Genomic DNA, 22,355 nt, shown 5'->3' on the forward strand with positions numbered 1-22,355 from the left:
CAAGTCGAGACACCTCGACTGTGATAGCCACTCAGCCGCTGTCAGAACAGCAGAGCGTCTTTAAAAGTGACTTTGTTCTTAATGTCGCAATATTTTATAAAGCTAGTCTAAAACAGTAAACAAAGCCGTATTGATTCTTTTGGATTTTGATCACAATCACTTTCAATAGTTTATTCCTTACACTGTCTAAAACCTTTTTTCAAAATCTGTCACTTTCATTGACAAAAGAAATACAATTCAAAGAATATTTAGTATTTATTTTTATTCAATTATTTGACTCTCCATACATATATAGGAATAGAACTTTACGTCTTTTGTTGTAATATAACTGATTTTAATATAGAAGCTGGTGTAACACTTAACAGATTTTTGTTGGTGGTGTGCCTCGAGATTTTTTCCACTGAAAAGGTGTGCCGTAAATGAAAAAAGGTTGGGAAACACTGGTATAGAACATTTCAAAGTCGCATTATTGTTGCCAAGGGTGTCTCATGCTTAATGACAATACAGTGTTTGCGTTTGCATGCATTTTGAAGACCCATAAAGCTATCCTTTTTTTGTTTGTTTTTTTCTTTAAATAAAATAATTCAAATCGACCGATACTTTTAAAATTTTAAATTAAAGCTAGGATCTTAAATCCAAGAAGTTCTTGCATCTACATTTCTTACCAATAGAAAAAAAAAATACTGTCCATGAGCACCAAAACAGTCAAGTTTTCAACTTTAATTATTTTAACCGTGACCCTCATAATCCTACACATAAGTTGCCATATTTTTCGGACTATGAAATGCACTTAAAATTATTTTATTTTCTCAAAAATCATCAGTGAGCCTTGAATTCAAATTGAAGTTGAGTTTCAGACAGAGATGGATTCAAACCACCGAACTTCCAGTTTCTCAACAACTCGCTCTACTGCCTGAGCCACTGAATAGTTTTAACTTAGTTACTGAACTGGTTTGTACTGAACCCTATAGATGGGAATTTCTAAATATAGACCTTATCTGTTGGGCTTTCTAGTCTGAAAAATATGGTAAATTGCACTAAGAGTAGAAAAACTAATGCATAGTGCTCATATAAAAAAAAAGACAAATTTGATTTGGATCGCAGAGGATCTTGCAAGACAATTTCCCTTTCGTAATTATGTAGAAGCATGAAATACAATTCTAACATGTTAATTAGACACATCCGGTGATTTCATCTGATTCTAATATTGCAGTGACAATGGAAAAGAAGATAACAAAACATTTAAAAACAACAACAAAAAAGGTTCACAAATACAAAAATCACAGCTAGTTAACATTGGTTAAAAAGTCCACTTCGACATGGCACATCTTGTTTTTTTCTTTTTTGATTGAATTTCTCCTCTAGATATGTCATGCATAGATTTATACAAAAAAAGCCTTCAGATGCACTACTGCTATATTTCAAAATGTAGTTAAAGGTTCTTTAAGTTGATTTACATTAAAAAAAATATGCACAGTGTAATATTTGGGCGTCTTTTTTCAAATGTGCAATTGTAAAAGAACGTCAGTGCTTTTTTTTTTTAACATATAAAACACAAATAAGAACATTCACTAGTTTGACTTGAGCTTTGAGAAGTGAGAGCCTTGTCAGTCCAAACGTGGACGTGAAACAATACAACCACTACATTAATAAGGAGAAAAAGACTATACAGTGGATAAACGCTGTCCCAAAAGTTGTCAGTTTGCACCTTCCTTGTGTCTTATTTTGTTTTGTTTTTGGAACCACAAATTTTTTTTTTTAATCATGCTCAACCAATCAGAAAAATAAACATAGCTGAACAAATCACAAGATGGAAAAATACTGATGTTTTTCAAATTTATCTGATTGGTTAAAAAAAAAATTCTACTGGGTGTGGTTGATGGTCTTTTTAATTAAAATTATGAAATGAGACAAAAGAAAGTGTATTGTGACTTTTGGGACCCCCGACGTGGAGCTAATTTCTTAAAAAGACAGAAGCAAAATGTTCCTCTAGTAATTTGTAACGACTGTTCACAAAGCACTACACCGAGTGGTCTTAAAGCTTTCTATAGTTAGTAAATGGTGAGTCGGTAAAAGTCGAAAGAGCTTACAAATCCACAAGGAAAACGTGCAATCAATCATTAAACAATTCATCTACGTTCTCAATAAAATATGTTACAACGCTGCCACTGACACGCAAGGGTGAGGCAGACAATCGTTTTTTGACTTCAAGTGGTGCTGAAGACTGAAAAGAATTGTTCCCTGACTTCCCAAAAGTGTGTGCTGCCATCACCCCCCCCTTGCCGCCTGCTTCCCGGTCCCACCTTACCTGAAGTAGTTGCCAAGTAAAGAGAAAGGTGGGGGGGCTCTAAACTAGCACGAAGCACATAGAAGCCTGAGACTGCGCATGCTAACGCTAAAAGACGCATGCAAAGAGAAAGAGGACGGTTCCCACAATCCCACTTTAAACGGCCGCACCGCCATGTGTCCACCTCTCGGGAAAAGTAGAAAAGTGACGACGGCTAAAGGGGTGTCGGGAAGAACCTGGAAAACCGAGTGCATCAGGAGAGAGTCTCGTCTTCTCCAACATAGGGCAGCTCCATGCTCCTCATGCCCTCTCCGGGCTGCTGTTTCCTTCAAGTGAACGCACGTAAGAAGTCAGTAAAGGAAAATATTAGGGGTCATTTTTTTTTTCTTTTGATAACATAAATCTTGTCCTTACATCTGTCCTGAAGTGCACGAGTTGCTGCATCCCTCTTTACGGGCCCAGTCGAAAGGGTTCCCGAAGGAGCGCTTCCTCAGCATGGTTCTCACCATAATCTAGAAAAAAAGAGCACAGACGGCATTTTTGAATCTGTAGAAAAAGAAATTGATCAGGGTGCAGTTGAAGGAGGTGCTACGTACCACGGTGGCCAGGCTCGGGATGTGCTTGACCGAGTTCTCCACTTCCTCCTCGGTCACCTCAATCAGCATACAGCAGTTGTCATCTTCTGGCGGGAGGGGCTCTGCGCCGTGTCTCGTCACCCATGGGTGAAGCTGAACACAAAATATTCAGCTCGCTTCCAGAAAATAACAGAAAGTGACTTTTATTTCAATGATTTACCTTAATCTGTGGAATGGATATTCTGGTTTCTGGATTCTTGTCCAGCATTTTGAGCAGCAGGTCCTTGAGGTCATCTGATATGTCAGCACTGTTGAGACAGCAACTTAGATTTGGACTCTATTATAAATGTCAAATAAAAAATGGAAAACAGAAACTGACTATTCAGGTAACTCCACCGGTTGCGTCTTGATTTTCTGATGCAAATTGAGGATGCGCTCATCCATGAATGGACACTGAAATTGAAAACAAATCAACAGACGTTTTAGTTAGAATGAAGGGAATATTTCCCCACAGCAATGCCGAAACTCACCACTCCAAAGACAAAACAATGAAGTGTCACGCCCATCGCCCAAACATCCAACGCCTGTGGGAATATCCAAAATACATAAATCCAGAACGTTTTTTTTTTAACAAACGGGAAATGAGGCTTGCATTACTGCTCATCATCTCCAGGGGGCGCCTGACATCTACTTCACCTTGCCGGAGAAGTTTTTCCTGGTCTCCGAGAGCGTTTCAGGGGCGAGGAAGGCGGGCGTTCCCACAGTGCTCGTCAGGAGAGCGTCGGCCCCCTCGAACTGGTTGCTAACGCCGAAGTCGGCGATCTTGATGTGTCCGTCCTCTCCCACCAGCAGATTGGAGGGCTTGACGTCTCTGTGGATGATCCTCTGATAATGTACTGCGGAAATGGAATATCACATTATCCTCCACCGTCATCAAGATTCCGTCCTCAAAATGACGAGCTTGGCTTCACATTAGGACTATCAACAAATGCGACCGTCGTTAACGTGCAGGGAGAGAATGAACAGGATGCGGGACTCACAATACTCGATTCCCCTGAGCAGATCCCGGAAATAAAAGCGAGCCTGGTCCTCGCTGAAAGGTTTATCTGTCGGTACCTCCATCACAGCCCTGGAGACACGCACGCAATTAGCAATCATAACTAATGAGATTGACTCCAGTGTGACAAACATGGCAATAAAAGAGGCTTATGCTTACCCTTGCTTGACCAGCTCAAACACTGCAACGCAAACATGCGATTAGTAAAGCAAAGCTTTTTCGGTGCGCCCAACATTTTCCTATGGATATGTGTGTGCGTGTGTATTGTGCAGAAAGAAAGGTTGTGTGGCCACGACATACCCATGTACAGATGGTCCTCACTGGGGTCGTCCAAAACCTGGCACCAAATCACACACAGATGAAATCAAAAACTGGCGGGGATAGGATTTTTTCTTTAGGGCGGGGTGGGCAGGCAACAACCCCCCTGAAAAAATTCTTTTGAAAACACTTATGAAGGCTTATAATATTTTCACTTTGTGTTTGTAGGTGATTTTCTTCCTGTCACAGCACGAGTAATCTGAAACAAGATTCAAACTGTCCTTCACCTCGACCAGTTTGACCACATTCGAATGGTCCAACTTCTTCAGGATGGCAATCTCTTGGTAGACCCGCTCCAGGGGCCCTTTGGGCTGAGGAGGGCCCTCAGGTGCCGCTTTGGCTCCCCGAGGTGGCGGTCGTCCTGAAAAAATATGGGAATTAGTGGCAAACAATGTCGGGATGCTTTTGAAGAGTTACGGATGGGCATGACTCACGTGGGAAACCCGCTTGCCTCATCAGCCTCTTCTTGGACAGAACTTTCATGGCCTGGATGGAAACAAAGGTTTTTGTTGCAGCGGTGCTGCCTTTGTGTGAAGCGTTTCGGGGACTCACATAGTAGGTGTTGTCGTCTTCGTTGTAAGCCAGCTTGACAACGCCGTAGGAGCCCTGCAGGGGAAGGGAGACGACGTGAGACGGAGCAGCTGTCAATGCTTTACGGGTGGAAAACTTGCGCGAGTGGGCTGACAGCTAGCTCCAACATTAGCGCGTCCCTCCCTTTTTGAGATTCTCAGGCTAATTAACTAACGTGAAAGGCTCGTTCCAAGATTTGATTTTGAAATCAAGAGCCAGCTACACTACACAGCAGTAGAAATCTATGTTGACAGGAAAGATCCACCGAGTCTGGAGAGTCCTATTTATACCAGCCCCTCATCCATCTTGCTGGTCTCTGGTGGGCCGGCTGGCGCGCACAAAGCTCGGGAAATGAGGACATGTCAGAGAGCACGTTGGCTGTCCTCGGCGATGAGCGACAGTAGGCGGAAGGGAGAAAGCGGCAAGAGCGGTTTGATGATACCTTTCCGATCTCGTCTTTTAGCTTGTACTGGTTGAGCTGAACGCAGTCCTTGAGAGAGACGGCGGGAGAGAGAGAAAGAGAAGCAGAGCATATGAATGAAATGCAACACCTGAACAAAAGTGCTTTTGAAAACGTCCTTGCAAAATGTGATGGGCATGGACACCCAATGAATGCTTTTCAACAGCTCTTGAGAGAAAACAATTCAACATTCGGAACATTGCAGATCGGACCGGCTCTGCTGTTGAGTTACCTTCACCAAGTTGAAACAACTGGCGAGAGTCGACAGAAGGATTACTCCCCACTTATTATGCAGCGTGTCTGCGATTCGGTATGACGCAGCTTTGAAGAACATTTTGTCCTGCGGCTTTTTTTTTTTCTTTTCTAAACAGCAGGTGCCAAAGACGGATACAAACAAAGACACTGCTGAGAAGCATCTGAAGCCCGACTACAGAGAATAGTTGGCCGCAGAGGGATACAATGACTAAGCAAGCTGCTATTTTTAAATGGAGTGTTGTGAGCGATGAAATGTGCCGTGTGCTCCGAGTAAAAAAAAACAAAAAAAACACAGAGCAATTTACAGATGATCTGCAACGACCGAGCGGTTAAGTCATTCAAATCGACTAAGACAACTATGAGTTGTTCCAATCAGTGAGTAAGGAAGTCGCACCTAAATGGGGAGGGGGTGACCATTTCTAGCTCATTCATTAGCTAGCAATGTCTACAAACTATCAAACCTTACCTTTGCATCACTCTTTGCCAGTGGCATTGGTGCTTTTGAGACAAATAAAGATGGGAGATCAAATGCTACATGCTGCTAGAACAACATTTATTTATTTATTTATTTCTAATGCAGATAAATTATAATAAGCGGCTGTTCAAAAGGAGCCGGGAGTCCAAATGCATGACTTTGTCTGCTTTCATATTTTAGACATCTGTTAAGATGAAGATTGTGGTCATTTCTCTCCAAGTATCGACCGTGTAGCGTAGTAGGCCTAAGTGTTCATCGAACTGCATTAAAAAATATACGTATATTTAAGCCACAGTAACATTATGCACATCTTGAATTTAATTAGGTGATTATTTAAAATAAAAAATGTTAACGTGAGGGTTATGCCATACCTGGAGGTCCGTGATGGAGACACTGTGGGATTCCACAGTGGGCCGGCGTGGCAAGCGCGGAGACGAGTGCGGCGACGTGATGGGAGAGTAGGGCAACGACGGGTAAATGTAACGGCCGTTGAGTCCCGGGGAGCTGCAGGGGGAATTCTGCGTTTGCGAGCGCTCCTGCAGTGACAGTTTCCTGTCTGACAGGTTGAGCCGCGCTCGTTGCTCTTCGCCGGTCGGCAGCAGAGCCCCCGGGCGGCCCAGCGCGCGGGAGAGGAGGTCGCAGGACGCGCTGGGCAACGGCGGTGCTTCGGAGCTGTCCATTTCTTCTACCTGAGATGCGAGCAAAGATTGGGATAGTGAAGAAAAGACATTGCGGGTTTTGGGCATGTTGCACGCTACCTCCTTCTCCCCGCCGGGCTCTCCAGATGGTCTGCTGGGTTCGCACTCTGTGACCACGATGAGAGATTCCATTGGGTCCGGGGACGGCGTTTCAGAGTGGGCGCTCATTGGCGGCGCGGGACAGCCGCACAGCAGATCGGGGAGCGGTTGCGAAGGCTGCGACGCCGGCGCATGACCGCCGCAGGAGGCGACGGGCTCAGCGGCGGCGGGCCAGGCGCTGACGTGACAAGGGAACATGGTGGCGCTTTGCAAACAATGACGACAACTGCTCCATCAGATGCGAACCTCAGGGGGATGGCGCCTAAAATAAAAATAATACAGTGATATAAATTATGAGCAGCACTTGCAGGTATGCTTTGAATAAATGGATTTTCATGCTAATTATGGAGCAATTCTTCTTGAACTTTGGGCTTGGACACATTTTGGCAGTCAAGACATGCGGCAAGCCAGCAGCGCTATGCTTTCATGAGTGCGGAGAAGCAATTGTGGAAATCCAGACAGCTCTCAAATGGGAATGGATGTATCTATCCGCCTCCTCTGTCCTCCTCTGACTCAACGATTTCTTTTCCAGCCTCCTGCATACGAGTCGTACATTTTCTCTCAACGGACAAACTGAAGAAGAAATTTCTCATTCATCACAATGACCAAAGGAAGGATGACAGGACTTCAGTTACTAATCCTATTAGAAGAGAGGACATGATAAAAAAAAAAAAAAAAAAAGTATTTTTGTAGCCCCACACTAATAAAATGTAACATTATGCAGCAACAACCTTGTGGGTAGATTTGAGCGTATTAGTCAATTGCTGGGTACATTCACACTTTATGGACTGAAAAATGTCAATCTTGGAAAATTCAGATTAAATGTCACCTGAATCTGATGCGAGGAGGGGGTCACAAGTAGGCCAGACAGAGCCACGAGCTACACGATGGGCTAGTTGTTAATTTACAGTCAGCTGCAAATAGGTTGGCAAGGTGGCATGAAGCGTGTCGGTGTGACAAAATGTGCCGCAAATGAGCTATGAAGCATTGCTCGAGCGAGCTATTTCCACACGTACGCTATCTGCAGCGGTCTCATGCTGGTGGAAATCAAAGAAACCGAAAAGTGGTTTTTGAACCCATTGGCTCACAGTATTGGCTCGGACCGTTAACAGATTGTGTGAGGGTGGTGAGCAATGTCATATGCCGTTTACAACATTTCATGTAATGTAAGCAGACAAATGCAATGCTGAAGACATGCATGTACAACACAAGGACAAGGATGAGAAGAGGATCCACGCTTTCATTAAGAGATCAACAAGGCCACCCCGAGAGTGATCCGGGGAAGAGATAAGCTGGAAGGATGAGCATCCGCAGCCAACTTCATTTAAATACTAACATTAATCACATGTCAAAATAAACCATACATCAACAGAAGCCGACATATTTAATCTGTCATCATGTGAGAAAACATACTATGATGTGAAAAGGGATTCCCAATCTAAACCTTGAACCACCCGTCATTAACTATCATTGCACAAAGTTAATTGAATGAACTTCAATTAAACTGGTTAAGCATATCACAATGAATGCAAACTACTGGATTATAAACAACGGCAAGAAAAAAAGGGCTCTATTAGTTTCTATTGTATGTCAACACAAGCGTGTGATACAATGATGCGTTCAATGTCCTCATCTTTCATACGACCATTTCAGGTTCAATATTACAAATTCCTGTCGATATAAACCATTCTGTCCAAAAGGCTGACAATGCAACAGTGTTGGGCCATTTTGAATGCCAATTCAGTAATAATCATACAGTGCAGGTAATAGACATAAATTAATTTTAAAGCATAATTCCCGTCGCCGAACGTCCCAGTAGGCTAACACCGGCTAACGTTAGCAACAGCCGCCTCCCCCTGTCGCGGTCCAGATGTGAACGCAGGTGGCAAGGATGCCAGCTACAACGTCCGAGTGACGATGACTAGAAATCGAGAAGAAATAATAAAAGCTTACCTTGTCGTGCTCTTTCGGCCTACACATTGAAATGAGTGAAGTGATCTCGCCTCTTCGGAGGCGGTGGAGATGTTAGTCAGTCAAGCCCAGCAATGTTGTGACGGAGCTAGTGCCTCACAACGAAATAGTATTGGCAAGAAAGAACAATAAATAAAGTGAGGACAAACAGGAAGACGAAGATGAAATGCGACGCCCACCGAGAGACTGTGCTGGCTTTAGTACAAATCTTGTTTATCTTATGACCTAAATTTTAGACTTGGCTCTCGGGAATCTCCCCTACAATAGGTGGGCCAATAGCTCCTCTAGTGGTACATCGGGGAGCTGCAGGTTTATTTATTATTCCGCTCGTACAGACATAATTTGTTTTAGTCTTAATGATTAAGAAGCAAGACTTCTATTCAGAAAAATAAATGCATTCTTACACCACTGTAGTTACATTTGTAAACCTAAAAAATGACATGTCTGAGGTAAACAGGGTTCCAAAAACTTTTAAAGGTTTATCTTAAATCTGTTTAAATCTATTTAAAGTTAACATGTCACAGTATGGAATATTAAATCATAACTAATCCAAGATACCTAACTTGTCAAGCATGATTAAAAAAACAAGAATTAGAAATGATCAAAATTCCACACATATGCCCATTATAATTACATGTAAATTAGTTTGGCAAAGTTTTCAGGTAAGGGGTTGATGGGGGGAAATTTTTTTTTTATTGTCAAGTTCAGTAAAGAACAGGTGCATCAGATTCACATGTTTATTTTCCATAAAAAAAAAAGTTGGAGCAATACACTGCAAAACAAGATCAAGATGACCAATTGAAGGTGAGAGAAAAAAAAAAGAACTGACTATACAAAAAGCTGCAGCAATTATCGCCTCTTTTGGAACATATTTCCTCTGCCCATTCCACCACGCCCTCTGCCTCTTGCAGCCACTGTGAAGAAACAAGACAATTGTTTAAGCGATCAATCCACCGAAGCATTTGAGCAAGCCCGTGATTGAGCTCTAAAATCTAATAAAGCCCCAGAACAACCGTCATAAAAGCCCACAATATTCAACCAATTGTCAGAATGCATAACAACTATAAATGTTACATTCATTTTGTTCCTGTTTGCACCAAATTATCTCTATGCAAAAATCAAAAGTTCCATTCACCAGTGTGGAAAAATGTCTCTCACCTTGTGCTTTGAGAATGGCCGCCTTGCCTCTTCCAGCCCCAGAACCTTGGTTCTTATTCTTCATACTCTTTAGCATGGGTGCATTCTTTAGCATGTCCGGTAAAATTAGGAAGCGAATCTTGCTGCCGCGGATGTACACTTGCTCCAGTTGGGCCACCCGTCCGTCCCGATAGGTCACTGTGATGTTAGACATCTGTGAAGTGATGGGGAAAAACAAGATCACATTTACAACTCAACGGTAATTTCATGAAGGCTTGGGGAGAGGGGATGGAAAAAATACTTTTTTTGCATGTCTCTCTTGAATTATGGCAAATCAATGAAAAAAATGTTAGGCACATCACCTGGCAGTTCATGTTGTCCTCTGCCTCGATAAGCTTGCCTCTGTACACCTCTCCAGTGTTGGTCTCGCAGGTCACAATGTGTCCCTCGGCCTCATGCAGGACTTTGATGGGCACGCCGATCGACATCTTGAGTTACTTTCCTACAAAATATAGAGCAAGGCATTGTCTACGGATCCTTACATCACTTAAATGTGTGTTAAGCGTACAGTTGAAATGAAAGAAAATAGTATTATAGCTGCTAAGTACACTAAATATTATTGTGTGTGTGTGACGATCATTGGGACTTTAAAATCTTTAATTATCGTGATGTTCTTTGGTTGATGAATTGTGGCGCCACGCTGCCCCTTACAGGTCAGTCTTGGTACTACAACATTGTTGAGTGTGCTAAAATCAGATCAGTAATATATTCGGTCGTTGCAAAAGCAGCAAACGTCGACTTTCAGTTTCCTAGTCAAACTAGCTGTAGAAAATGTGCAATTGTGCTTATCTGTGCTCTTAACCTGTCTTAAAACATTCGCAGTAGGTTCGATGTGACGCTAACAATCGCTAGTTAGCTTGTTAGCCACAACCGGCTAGCAAACGCTGAAAGAGCCAAAGTAATCTGAAAGAAAGACCCCAACGTTTCTAATAACGACGACACATGAACGAAAGTTAGAGTTTGGCTTCTGATCACATTAAATATGAATGGTAATTATTTATACAGCTCTAACATGAATGGCTCTAACGCAAATGGAAGACGCCATGATGGAAGTTGGAATGAATTACAACTGCCGCTCGATCAACTTAATGCGGACAATATTGGAAGATAGAAATATATTATTGGTCCATTTGTCAATTTCTGTGTTGTTCTTACCTGGAATATTATAGCTGCAAAACTACTTTGCTCTGGTTGCTTTCAAAAAAGATTATTCAACAACGTGCGCTTGTCGATTTCTCGAGCGTTTTGGAGCCTTTTTCCGCTTACCCACAATGCAGCACCGTCTCGTTGAGTTACTTCCGGTTTAGTTGCGCGGTGCATTGTGGAACTTGTAGTGTTTACGTGTGTGGTCAAATAAATAAAAACATTCTACTAGGAGCTATTGTTTGAGGGGGCATGTTAATTTTTCAAAGCTTATGGGGGGAAAATAAAACTTGATTTTCAGGAGTAAAATTATGCTAAAGAGTATAAATCTATATCACAAATAGCCATTATTTTAAGAAAAGAAAAAAGCATACAAATATTGATAAATCAGATTAAGCTACAATCCCTGCAAACATGTCCCTGTGAGCCACATACATGTTTTTTTAATGTCAGTCTTTCTCCAAGTTAAAGGCATTTTTAACGAGGTAAGAGAAAGTGTAATGGCACAATAAAAGGCATCATCAAATAAACCCGCATTTGATTTCCATTGCATTAAGTTTGAAGGCTGGCGTCAGTGTGAGGCTGCTCTGTAAACACCTCTCGCTGAGTGGTCTGTAGTAGGCTGATGTGTGTGTGTATGTCTTTGTCGTTGCTGTCTATGTCTACAAACGTGACTCTGAAAGCGGCTCCATGGTAAGTATATGGCCTCATATTTGACCTGATAAAAAACAAGCTCTTCGTTTTGGCTGCATTGGTGAAGTCAATCAGTGAAGCGGCAACATGTTGCTTAGCAGTTATCAAATCACTCGTCAAACTGTCGCGATTTAAGAAGTTCCTTGGTAACAAATGACTTCCCTTCAAACATTGCTTCCCCCCCCCCCCCCAACTTGACTTATTTACACTTCATAAAACAGTTGATAAATATCTGCTGTATCAACAAGTGCAGGCTTTGAAAAAGATTAGCAAGCAGGTTCAAAAGCAACATGGACAACATTCATCATTTATTTAATAAAACCCCAAAATTTAGACAGCAATCAAGCAAATAAAAATATCCTTGAGCCGTTCCTTTCCAGTTGTATAGGGTCCATCAGATATCAGAAATAGAAGACCACAGGACCATTGTTTTTTTTTTTCCATATTTTAGATTTTGCACAATTAAGGATGCGTTGTGTTGTGTCTATGACAAATCCGTAGAGTGGGTCTGTATAAAGGAGAGAGCTTGAACATTGACGAAAGAAATGCAGCTTCCACTGTCTCTCATTTCCACACTGTCTGGATTTCCATTAGGTATGCAACTGTTTGGTAGAGCGCCCAACGGCGACGTCCACTGGCTGGAGTCGAGGACAAAAGTGTTCACCACAGTTCCGTATGACGAATCGTCTTTACGGAAGTGCGAGGAAGTCCGCTTGATACTGCCGCTTCTTATGTCTCGTCCACGACCGCCCCCGAACCGGAGGCAGCGGCAGTTCCTCCGGCCGAGAACATGCTGGTGGAGAATCCTCCGAAACGTCTGTCGGAATTCTCGGATTCGATAGGCGTAGATGAAGGGGTTGACGACGGAGTTGGCGTGCGACAGGATGATGGCGATGTTCATCACCCAGATGTGCGGACGCTGGCAGCTGTCGCACAGGTAGTTGAAACAGTTGATGATGTGCAGGGGCAGCCAACAAAAAGCAAACAGGCCCACGATGATGGCCAGCGATTTGGCAGCGTGCACCTCCTTATGCAAAGTGGAGCGAAACGAAGATGACGCTTTTGCAGCGTGGGATGGCGCCGGGGAGACTTTTTTGAGGCCCATCAGGCGAAGCTGGCGCCGGGCAGCCATGAAGATGTGAGCGTACACCACCAGCATGACCACCAGGGGGAGCAGCACACAGCCGAAGAAGTTGAAGTAGATCATGTAGTCCAGCGTAACCACTCCCTCGAAAAGACACTCCGTCAGGCCTTCGGGACAACTGCTGGAGGCCATCGTGGTGGAATTCCATCCTGCGTCCAAGAGTAAAACAGACGGAAATTATTATTTACTCAAGAAATTCAGTATAACAACTGATGCTGTTTTGGAAAAACAACCAACCTTTATTCCAGCCTAGCATTGGTGTCAGGCCGATGGAGACTGAGAGCAGCCAGCACAATGCAATGATACCCTTTGCCCTTTGACCTGTTACCAGACTGTTGTACCTGAAAAATAATAAAAATAAAACCCCACAAAAGTTATTTAGGGACAATATCATTTGTTATTTGTTATGCTAACCCTTTCAAAAGTTCTAATGAAGCTTTAAGTTGATGAGGCTTTAAAAACCGAGCCGTTATGCAACCGCTTATGCAAATGAGTGACCTGCTGTGGCTTATGTGAGGTCGAAGAATGTACTGTAGGGTGAAAACAAAAAGCTTTAAACAAGCACTTTTAAACAACACCAGTCAGTGGTGATGCAGCTTTCTTTGGCTTGTTACAGAAAAAGCATACATTAAAGTTGCAACAACTTGTCCTAGCATCTTCTCACCTGAGTGGGTTCTTGATGGCGATGTAGCGGTCCACGGCGATGGCCAGCAGGCTGAAGATGGAGCTCTGGGTCAGCACCAGGACGAAGCAAGCGATGAAGAGGCATCCGTGGAATTCAGCGCAAAAGCCAGTACTGGTGTTAAGGTTCATGGAAAAGGAATTTGAAAAATGAGAAAACAAATAAAATAATAATAATATAAAAAAAACACAAATAATAAATAGATAATAATTTAAAAAAAGAAATAAATACATAATAAATCAATAAATAATAAATGACAAATGATCAATAATAAATAATACATCTTGTTGGTACCTGATAGTGATGGCGAAAGGGATAGCCAGCAGGCCCACGGCGATGTCGGCCGCCGCCAGCGACACCACAAACAAGTTAGTGATGCTCTGCAGGTTGGAGTTGAGACAGACGGCCCAGCACACCAGGATGTTCCCGGCCACGGCCAGACAGGCGATGGCAAGCTCCAGCCCGATGTAGACCAGATGGTCATTCTTCAGCATGGTTCTGCTGTCCTCTTCAGCGCCTTTCTTGGCATCCCACGACTACATTTGCGAAAGGGGCGGCGAGCGGCCACCTCGGACGTTTTTCCTGGCGGGTTTCTGTTTGGGCAGGTTTTGGCTGCCGAGTCAAGGGCGGTGATCTGGTGAGGGAAGCGGAGAGAACACAGTCTGAGCTCCTGTACAAACAGCAGGTTTCCCTACCGATACACACACACACACACACACACACGCACACACACACACATTTAAAAGCCATCTATCTCTCATGTGACAAGGGGAACAGTTTGCTTCTCACACAGGGGGCAAAGCAGACAATACATCTTTTTTATTCTGGGAACATGTTTCCTGAAAGCACAGCACACACGTACAGTATCATTCCCACCCCTTCCAATTTACTGATAACGACACAATAAAAATTATTCAGCGGTATGTGAAAGTTCCTTGTGCTATTATTGAAGTACGTTTCGATTCCTCTTGGTTGTCGAGACACATTTTCACCGCGTGAGGTCACACTCAACATCACGCTAAGAATCATAAAACTAAAGAAAGGGATTTTTACATGCTCAAAAATATTCCAGTCAATTTAAAATACTGATATAAAGTCCATTTTGCATGCTACACTAATGAATTGAACATTTCTTACCTGTGTTAGGTAGCGGCTGCATCCTCTACGCACGTTTTCCATTCATTGTTGTCCTTGCAGCGCCTCGTGGCCACACGTAAACCTGCGCTGATCCGAACAGCCACACACACTGGACCAAAGTCCTACTTTTCCTTTTGTTTCCACTTCCGAATCCTTCTGAGAACCTACAGGAATTGCAAAAATGCTTGATCCAGCCTGTAAGCAATACAACAATGGGGGCGGGAAAATAAAGCAGGAATGATGTCAAGTTACAGATTCCCTTCAGCGTGATGTTTTCAGGCTACAAGTGAAACTATAGTGACTGGGCTGTCTTGTTTGTCCTCCTTCCAGATGGCTGCTTAGGCAAAAAGAAAAAAAAAAATACAAGATGATCATGCAGGCTGTCAGCTTGGAGGAAATGATAAGGACATCCTGCACATCCTGATAAAGGGGACCTGCCTCTGCGCTGTCAATCGATGCCGCCACTCGCACCATGACAATAAAGCGGTGTGTGTGCGTTATGTGTCACTAGGAGGGAAAAAAAAAAGCACACAAAAATAACACATGAACTCAAACGCTTATTTTGAAGTTATAAGAGACAAAGCACAGTTAAAGCTCCCTTAGTGATTAGATACTAAGAAAACTTTTCTCCTTTCCATAAATGAATAAATAAATATATAAATAGATATATAATAAAGTAGACCAGTGAAAGTGCATTAAGAGTACCACTCGTCTTGTGTGGGCTCCCTCTAGTGGTGGGTGAAAGAATCACTCAATTAAATGCAATACCAAAAAAATACATTTGATATTTTCTCTCAATACCTTTTTCTTGTTTAACATTTTTAAAGTATACATTTATTTTTAGGAATCAAAAATAATTTTGGTTCTAAAATCTCTGCCTTGTTTTTCATGACCATGTTGGCCTACTGTATTTCAATTGGTTCTGATTGCGGTACTTGACAAACACTGCAGTAGAAAGTAGGTCAGAATGAATGTGCAGCAGCGTCAATGTGTAAACTGCTACTCATACACCGACGCGTCATGATTTTTCCAATCAATAATGACAATCGTAAAAAGACGGAAAGCTAAGTGGAAGAACACGCAGCTTCCTGGACACTATGTACGTAGATACAGGAGATTTTATTAAACATTTGTGTACAAACATTGGCTGCAAATTTTTCCCAAACATGTTTGTCCTCATAGTACAGTATAACTTTGTACAACAGAACGCCAAATAGAGAACGAGGGTCCAAAAATCCAAGACGGGGTGGGGGGGGGATACAAAGACAGTCTGTGATTGGCGGCATTCCCAGAACAACACTGAAGTGGAATTTTGGAATTGGAAAGTTATTCGTAATTCGTGTTCCAGCTTCAGCTTGCCTTTCCGGCGCAAAAAACAAATCCCTTTGATTGGAATTACGAGCGGGACGAACATGTGACAAACTTCAGTCATTTAAACAGGCGGTGACACTTCCAAATAAGTGCATCCCCTTTTACTTTTCCATTAATTTATTCCTTCAAGATTTTACAAATAAATAGACCCAGCGGACTTTCTATTCAAAGACTCGAACAAAGCTTATTAAATAAATACAAGTAAAAGGCATAAGAGGAGCTAAAGTAAGGACACAGGCAAGAATTTTGACTATCCTTCGTTCCGTTTTAACATTTACGAGTTCAATTTACAGCATCGGCGTGAGAACGAGGGTGGTCCTTAAAAGATAAGACCGATTTTTCAAAGGTCCTGTCTTGAGAAGAGATGTGTGGCTGTTTTCGGCGAAAAAAAGGCAACAGGAGAGATTTCCGCTGTCAGCGTCTTGCTAAACAAAAAAATCTGCGTAGAGGCACGACAGGGTCAGAGGGGTGTAGGCAATCGGGACGGATGTCGCTGCGTGTCCTCCGATGCGGATGTTGAAATTGTGCGCTTGCTACACAAGGCCAAAATATGTGCTAGTAAACAACGGTGGCAATCAAGAGAAACGGACCGACACGCTATTGCAATTGTGCTTCCATCCACTCGGATGGCGTGACAAAATGTCCGAATGAAGTCGTCATTCACACACGTGCGTTTCTAAGATTTGATATGCTCAAATGATCAAGTTGAAGCACAGAAATGCGAGCTATGTAGCCATAACTTGCTCAACAACACAAACGATGCTTTACTATGGATATAAATGACAAGCTTTGCGCTGAAGGGACGAGTTTTTAAAATGGACCCATTGGCCAGTTCTAAGTGGATGAGACACAAAAATAAGTTAAAATGTGTATAAAAAATAATTAAAAAAACAGCAATCAACTAATTGTCGCTAACGATAGTGTGCAGTGACTATACAATGCAAAAGGGCCTGTAATGGGATCGACTTGTTAAGTCGAGGGACAACAAAATAAATAACATGCCTGCATGTTCATTGTCGACTTAACTAAACAAAACAAAATAAGAAATGTATATATCCCCCAAATTCTTCAGAAAACGCTAATAAAGATTCCTTACGGGTAGTAATGTTGAAAGAGAAAATGGAAACTAACCAAAAGTCAATTATCAGGCGAAGCATATTTTGGGGGGGTCAATGCCCTCACATCCCCCCTCTAGCTCCGCCAGTGCCGGACACTTCATGTCCAAATATGGTCACTCTAGTATTTTTTTCACAAATTAATACTACTGGCTCAGTCCCAATGTATTTTTTTGGCATTATTAACCCATTTAACATGTGGAAAATAGATTGACTGTCTGAGTATAATGAAAAGAAGTCACTTGGTCAGTGATGACATGTTTCCCTCAATGTCCCACATGATGTGACAACGTGATTATGGTGCAGTTTCATTTTTGTTCCGCACATACATTCAGTGGGGCGCATATATTATCCAAACCTATCACTGCGGTTTTAAAAATCGAGACACTTCTCCAGAAACCGTGAGTGGACCGCATCTGTGCTACTCACACATGCACTTCTACTTCCAGAGATGAGATGACGTAAAAAACTTGACGAACTTTATGGCGTTATACTCACCGCCACGGGATATCAAAGACCGTGAGAAAAGCTTGTGTCACTGTCGCCTTCTGGAACAAGCAAGAAACGGGAGTATCTAAAACAACAAGGCTAAATTCCTGCTTATTTACCGCAAGGCTTCAAGTCAAGGCTAACCGCTAGCCGCCACCGTAATCAAACCGCTTAAAGTACACGTAGAAAAGAAAGTCTCTTCTCCGAGACCCTGGAATAAATTACATTTAACAATTTAGATTATAGCGGTAAAAGAAAAATTAAGATTATGTACAACAAGGAACACATGAGCAACAGGATGTGACAAGGAGGAGGGAAAATTTCCCATGATAGAAAATATATTGCTTCCCGGATATTTAAGCTAACAGACACACAAAGAGAGAGACAGAATGTTCCTTTGGGGTCGGACACAAACTGCAGGTGGTGAAATTGCGGTCCATTAGGAATAAACACCTTCCTTCGATAAGTCCTTCAAGTTGCTGCGTTGGCCTTGACCTACAGTAAACCACTTCTGTAGGCCTGGCGTGAGATAGTTCCGGTAAACTCCACAACTCCACTCATCCTTTTTGGGGGGGAAAACGTGCTGAGATGAAGTCTGGTTTGAAATGGACAGACACGTTTTGTCCCAAGTCTTCACTTGACCATTGTCTGACAAATTGAGGCCCAAATCACATAAAAACACATAACAAGCAGGATTTTTTTTCCCTGTTGACTAATATGGAGAAAAACAGAGGAATGTAGATGAAAGAAGGAGATTCCCAAGAGAGAAAAAAAATCCTTCCTACGCGACGTAGTCAATTCGAAAAATGTACTCCAGTGAGGCATCGTGCTTGAGGTAAACACAGTTGTTTCTATACCTCCGTGGAGAAGAGGATGCTCTGTCGTTTACTATCTGGAGTGGGGATGGTTTCCAACTGGAGGAAATACAGCAGCACCTGGACCTGTTTAAATCGGAATAGAAATGTTTGGGATGCACCGATACCAAGTACTGAGACACATTTGAATATTCGCTGATACGTAAAGAGATGAAAAGCACAAAATGGTGGCTGACCTGTGCCATGACCTCCAGGGACCAGCTGTCCCCCATGCTGATGGGCTGGGTGGGGTTGCTGGGGATTTTACTGTCTTTCTCGGCGGGTCTCAACAGCGTCGGGCCAAATACGGTGGCCAGGTTGTGAAGCGACATTTTGTTGATGCTCTCCTTCTCCGCCACCCTGGCACAGAAGACACAATGTCACGAGAACACGACAGACCCCCACGTGTCACATTTTCACATCTCGCATTGTGCTGACGCCCACGTGACACTCAAGCCTTTTAATTAAGCCAAATCTCCATGGTGACCAAAAGATCATATGCAGATGTCGTTTGATATCGCCCCCGCAGCTTTGAATTTGATTGCACGAAATCAGACAATTGAAGTGAGTGCCGCCGCATAATCAAATTCCAAATGATGTGAGGAAACGAGATTATGAAAATGATCCACTTTTTTTTTTGTACCTCTTCAGGTGGTCCAAGAGGAAAAGGAAGGTGACCAAATTGGGTTCGGGTAACGACAGTAGCAGGTTCAACATGCAGCTCTCCTTGGCGACGCTGTCCGAGAGAGCTGCGGAACAAAAAGACGATCCCAAATGAACCGTTTTTCCCGAATGGTGAACCAAATTGACGAAAGGTCAACGCACTGATGCCGCCCGCGAAATTGGGGTAGAGCTCATCGGTGAAGAGCGGCTCCGGCAGCTCTCGGAAGTACAGCTTCAAGGTCCCGGCGATGGCGTTGACGTCCATCTCGCTCATCATCACCGACACGTCTTTGTGATCTACGCGGGAAAGCCACTTTGCAATGACGGCGTCACCGCGATACTTTTATCCAAACGGCGTTGAGGTCTACTCACTGGTGTCGAAGGCCGTCTTGAGGGCCTGGATGTCGGTGGCCACTCCAGAAACCCGATAGATGCCTACTTCCTCCATTCCCCTCCGCTCGATCTCCTCCAGGCACTGCCGGACTATGTAGGGCACCTTGGAACGCTCTCGTCTGGATGGAAATATGCACAAAATAAGAAGTTGAATCCAATAATGGATAAAAACATTGCACGACGCAAACTCACTTTGTAACGGTTGAGATCTTGACCCCGAACACCCCCATAGGTTTCCGCGAGGGCATTTTCTTCAGGCTGAACTCGCGGCTGGTGAACTTCATGGATAGTTTGACTTCGATCTGTCGCAGGAAGTTGGGACTCGGGTTAGAAAGCACCAAGTGACAGGAGGAGTACGTTTTGACTGATGCAAGAATGCAGAATGTGCCAAAGATGGGGGTCAAGTGTGAGAAAGGTTTTATTGACGTACCCCGTTCATTGGAATGACAGTTCTTTGCCAGTCTTTTCCTTGGAGAGCTTGAGGATCCAGCTGAATGGTGGAAAAAAAAGGAAAAAAAAGAAAGATTATTTTCGTGACTATTGTTTTTGCAATAAATAAATAAAATAATTAAAAAAATAAATAAAAATAAACTAGCAATAAATACATTGACAAAATAAAATAAAAAAAGAGACATCTAAATACAATAAAATTGCATATTTTCAATTTGTGGCTTTAATAGTACACATTACAATATCAGGAATTGCCTGTGTCAGCTTTATTTTCTATTGTCTGACCTGCATGATGTTGTTTCACTGTCTAAAAGAAATACAAGCCACTTTCCCAATACGTCAAATTGTGTTGTTTTAAGGACAATCATGCAGTGCTGTGTGCAGCATTTTCCCTTTTGTTAGGATTTGCACAGATCATTGTGCTTGGAATGACATCATCTGTGCAGTGGTTGTGTGCCAAGAGCTACCAATAGAGGGCGCTGTCATTCACTTTGAGCAACGTGGAGGCTGCGTTAGTAAAGCGCTCGATCCTATTAGATGCAATCACATATTTTCTCCTCTTTTCAGAACGTTTTAGGTATTTTCTGTAAAATATCATGCACCCCATTTGCAAATTGAATTAATTATATTTCTCCCTCCTTTGTTATTATTATTCTATCAGCTTGTGACGTCTAACTATTATTAGTATAATTGCCTTCTGTGCAATGCAAGTGTGAGATGAGACGGCTCAATGTGGGATCTTCACAAAAAATGAAAATCCAAACCTCTTGTTAAAGATTCTATTGGAACTACTTCTGATTTTCCTGCCTCATTATAACCCGAAAGAAACTTGCTTATTAACATTTCAATTCTGCTCTTGTGAGGGCAATTTCCTTCAGTTCATCCGCCCCCGAGTGTCCTCTCATTACATAATGACGGCAAAGTGATCCAATCTGACGATTCACGCTCGGTTTAAGTCATTCACGGGACAATAACGTGAATTTCATGCTCGGCGGCGGCGCTGCAGATAACCCGCCTGTAATGAGTCACGGCGGGCTCTGCGGAACGCAAGGTGACGTCATGTCATACCGGGATCTGTCCTTTGCCCATGATGCGGTCCATGCTTTCGCCGTCCTCTTTGTTCTGCTTGCTCTTATTGTAGCACTTCTCGTAGCAGAGCAGCCGCAGGGTCTGCGAGCCCTCCAGCTCGATCTCAAACTCCTGGCGAGGGCAAGAAAATACATCTGTGTTGATAGAGCCATAAATATTTTTTTTGGGGGGGGTCCAAATCAGCGCAATACTAAACGTATCGACGCATTTTGCATCTTTCTCGGTGACATACAAAAATCAACATTCCCTCCCGCATATGGTTGGCACATGGCGTCGGGGTTCGCTTCACATTAGGACAGATGCGAGTCATCACCAGCAGCTCCTCATTAGCTGCCATTACTTCCACTCTGCTGAACAAACTCCTCAGAGAGTTTGACGGCAAAACATTTCATTGCAGATGCCCCCGAGCAGCCGATTGGGTCCGACTTCCCACATCCAGCTGTGCCGCTGACGTGAACATCCGCTAAATGCGTTATACGTTCGCGGGGGCCGCGTATGTCACGCTTGGGTTATTTAATATAATAACACCGTGATTGTCGACGGGAACGACAAACACCGTTTGTGCTAAGCTAACATAAGGTTGCTCACCTCGTTCCATTTGGGCTCAGTGGTGTATCGATACACTCTCGTCTTGGCTTTGTTTGAAAAGAAGCCGAAAGAATCCACCTCCAATGTGCAATAGAGATCTGCAAGAAATATATTAAACTCGCATGAAGCGGTCGGAAGATTTAATCATGATGATAAAAGTACCAGACTAACAGCTAAAGGCGGCATTTATCTTGAACCCGAGTCCTCGGTCGAGTGAATTAGTGAGAACTTAACGTTAATTTGGTTTGATCTGTTTGGTTTTGCCCCGTATGACTCACTCAAGCTCTGTTTGAGGCCGGAGGCGGAGTGGACGATTACATTCAGGAACCCGCAGAGACCCGGGGCTTCATCCTCTGGAAAAACAGTCAGAGGAGAGAGATGGAAAAAGGATACAATAAACAGAGAGGAAGCATTAAGAAAAACATGCCGATCTGTGTTTGTGCTGGAAGACGATGCGGGCTAATATTATTTCTGCACTGCATCAAACATTTAGCTTGACATTTTTTTTTTTTATATTGAAACAAATTGGTTTTTTTTTAATAGAATGTGAGACTAGGAATTAGGTCATCTCATTTGGATAAG

At 42.9% G+C, this 22,355-nt stretch overlaps 4 protein-coding genes across 6 annotated transcripts in view; all 4 read right to left on the bottom strand.

Moving 5' to 3' along the window:
• Window positions 1-569: 569 nt before the first annotated feature.
• LOC119131314 (calcium/calmodulin-dependent protein kinase kinase 2) lies at window positions 570-9,042 on the bottom strand. Its single transcript, XM_037265644.1, has 17 exons — window positions 8,748-9,042; window positions 6,756-7,056; window positions 6,369-6,686; window positions 5,250-5,297; window positions 4,790-4,843; window positions 4,672-4,723; window positions 4,465-4,598; window positions 4,220-4,256; window positions 4,079-4,100; window positions 3,903-3,991; window positions 3,559-3,758; window positions 3,393-3,446; window positions 3,242-3,315; window positions 3,083-3,170; window positions 2,884-3,015; window positions 2,702-2,799; window positions 570-2,613 (listed from the first exon to the last, which is right to left on the bottom strand). The coding sequence occupies exons 2-17, from the start codon at window positions 6,990-6,992 to the stop codon at window positions 2,541-2,543; spliced, it is 1,710 nt and encodes a 569-aa protein (XP_037121539.1). The 5' UTR covers window positions 6,993-7,056; window positions 8,748-9,042; the 3' UTR covers window positions 570-2,540.
• Window positions 9,043-9,468: 426 nt separating this feature from the next.
• On the bottom strand, window positions 9,469-11,254 carry snrpd3l (small nuclear ribonucleoprotein D3 polypeptide, like). The gene is made up of 4 exons (XM_037266071.1): window positions 11,118-11,254; window positions 10,265-10,404; window positions 9,924-10,116; window positions 9,469-9,679 (listed from the first exon to the last, which is right to left on the bottom strand). Exons 2-4 carry the CDS (start codon window positions 10,388-10,390, stop codon window positions 9,615-9,617), a joined length of 384 nt encoding a protein of 127 aa, XP_037121966.1. The 5' UTR covers window positions 10,391-10,404; window positions 11,118-11,254; the 3' UTR covers window positions 9,469-9,614.
• Window positions 11,255-11,886: 632 nt separating this feature from the next.
• adora2ab (adenosine A2a receptor b) lies at window positions 11,887-15,256 on the bottom strand. Of its 2 annotated transcripts, XM_037265416.1 has the most exons (5): window positions 14,762-15,256; window positions 13,919-14,258; window positions 13,607-13,738; window positions 13,180-13,283; window positions 11,887-13,091 (listed from the first exon to the last, which is right to left on the bottom strand). In XM_037265416.1, the coding sequence occupies exons 2-5, from the start codon at window positions 14,116-14,118 to the stop codon at window positions 12,283-12,285; spliced, it is 1,245 nt and encodes a 414-aa protein (XP_037121311.1). In that variant the 5' UTR covers window positions 14,119-14,258; window positions 14,762-15,256; the 3' UTR covers window positions 11,887-12,282. The 2 variants fall into 2 exon arrangements, with proteins under 2 accessions (XP_037121311.1, XP_037121312.1); XM_037265417.1 differs by lacking the exon at window positions 14,762-15,256 and having other exon boundaries at window positions 13,919-14,632.
• Window positions 15,257-15,861: 605 nt separating this feature from the next.
• The window catches only part of bcr (BCR activator of RhoGEF and GTPase), a 36,923-nt gene continuing 30,429 nt past the window's right edge, over window positions 15,862-22,355 (bottom strand). For both annotated transcript variants that reach the window (XM_037265415.1, XM_037265414.1), the window contains 10 exons: window positions 22,052-22,126; window positions 21,774-21,871; window positions 21,165-21,296; window positions 20,077-20,136; window positions 19,839-19,948; window positions 19,626-19,765; window positions 19,416-19,550; window positions 19,234-19,339; window positions 18,788-18,950; window positions 15,862-18,677 (listed from right to left, as the gene is read on the bottom strand). In XM_037265415.1, the coding sequence (XP_037121310.1) occupies window positions 18,588-18,677; window positions 18,788-18,950; window positions 19,234-19,339; window positions 19,416-19,550; window positions 19,626-19,765; window positions 19,839-19,948; window positions 20,077-20,136; window positions 21,165-21,296; window positions 21,774-21,871; window positions 22,052-22,126 (1,109 nt within the window). In that variant the 3' untranslated portion in view covers window positions 15,862-18,587. The remainder of the gene's footprint in view (window positions 18,678-18,787; window positions 18,951-19,233; window positions 19,340-19,415; window positions 19,551-19,625; window positions 19,766-19,838; window positions 19,949-20,076; window positions 20,137-21,164; window positions 21,297-21,773; window positions 21,872-22,051; window positions 22,127-22,355) is intronic.

This window comes from Syngnathus acus, chromosome 12, assembly GCF_901709675.1.
Source record: "Syngnathus acus chromosome 12, fSynAcu1.2, whole genome shotgun sequence".
Lineage (NCBI taxonomy): Eukaryota > Metazoa > Chordata > Actinopteri > Syngnathiformes > Syngnathidae > Syngnathus > Syngnathus acus.

Bases quoted from the DNA above. Each gene is read 5' to 3' on its own strand.
- LOC119131314 (XM_037265644.1), bottom strand. From the start codon at position 6,992: ATGTTCCCTTGTCACGTCAGCGCCTGGCCCGCCGCCGCTGAGCCCGTC. The intron at 4,599-4,671 runs GTGAGTCATGCC...ATATTTTTTCAG, and splicing joins GAGGCAAGCGGGTTTCCCAC to GACGACCGCCACCTCGGGGA. The intron at 2,614-2,701 runs GTAAGGACAAGA...GTTCACTTGAAG, and splicing joins TCGTGCACTTCAGGACAGAT to GAAACAGCAGCCCGGAGAGG.
- adora2ab (XM_037265416.1), bottom strand. From the start codon at position 14,118: ATGCTGAAGAATGACCATCTGGTCTACATCGGGCTGGAGCTTGCCATC. The intron at 13,739-13,918 runs GTACCAACAAGA...CCTTAACACCAG, and splicing joins CCTTTCGCCATCACTATCAG to TACTGGCTTTTGCGCTGAAT. The intron at 13,284-13,606 runs GTGAGAAGATGC...ATTATTTTTCAG, and splicing joins GCCATCAAGAACCCACTCAG to GTACAACAGTCTGGTAACAG.
- snrpd3l (XM_037266071.1), bottom strand. From the start codon at position 10,390: ATGTCGATCGGCGTGCCCATCAAAGTCCTGCATGAGGCCGAGGGACAC. The intron at 10,117-10,264 runs GTGATGTGCCTA...ATCACTTCACAG, and splicing joins AGGACAACATGAACTGCCAG to ATGTCTAACATCACAGTGAC. The intron at 9,680-9,923 runs GTGAGAGACATT...GTTTCTTCACAG, and splicing joins GGCCATTCTCAAAGCACAAG to TGGCTGCAAGAGGCAGAGGG.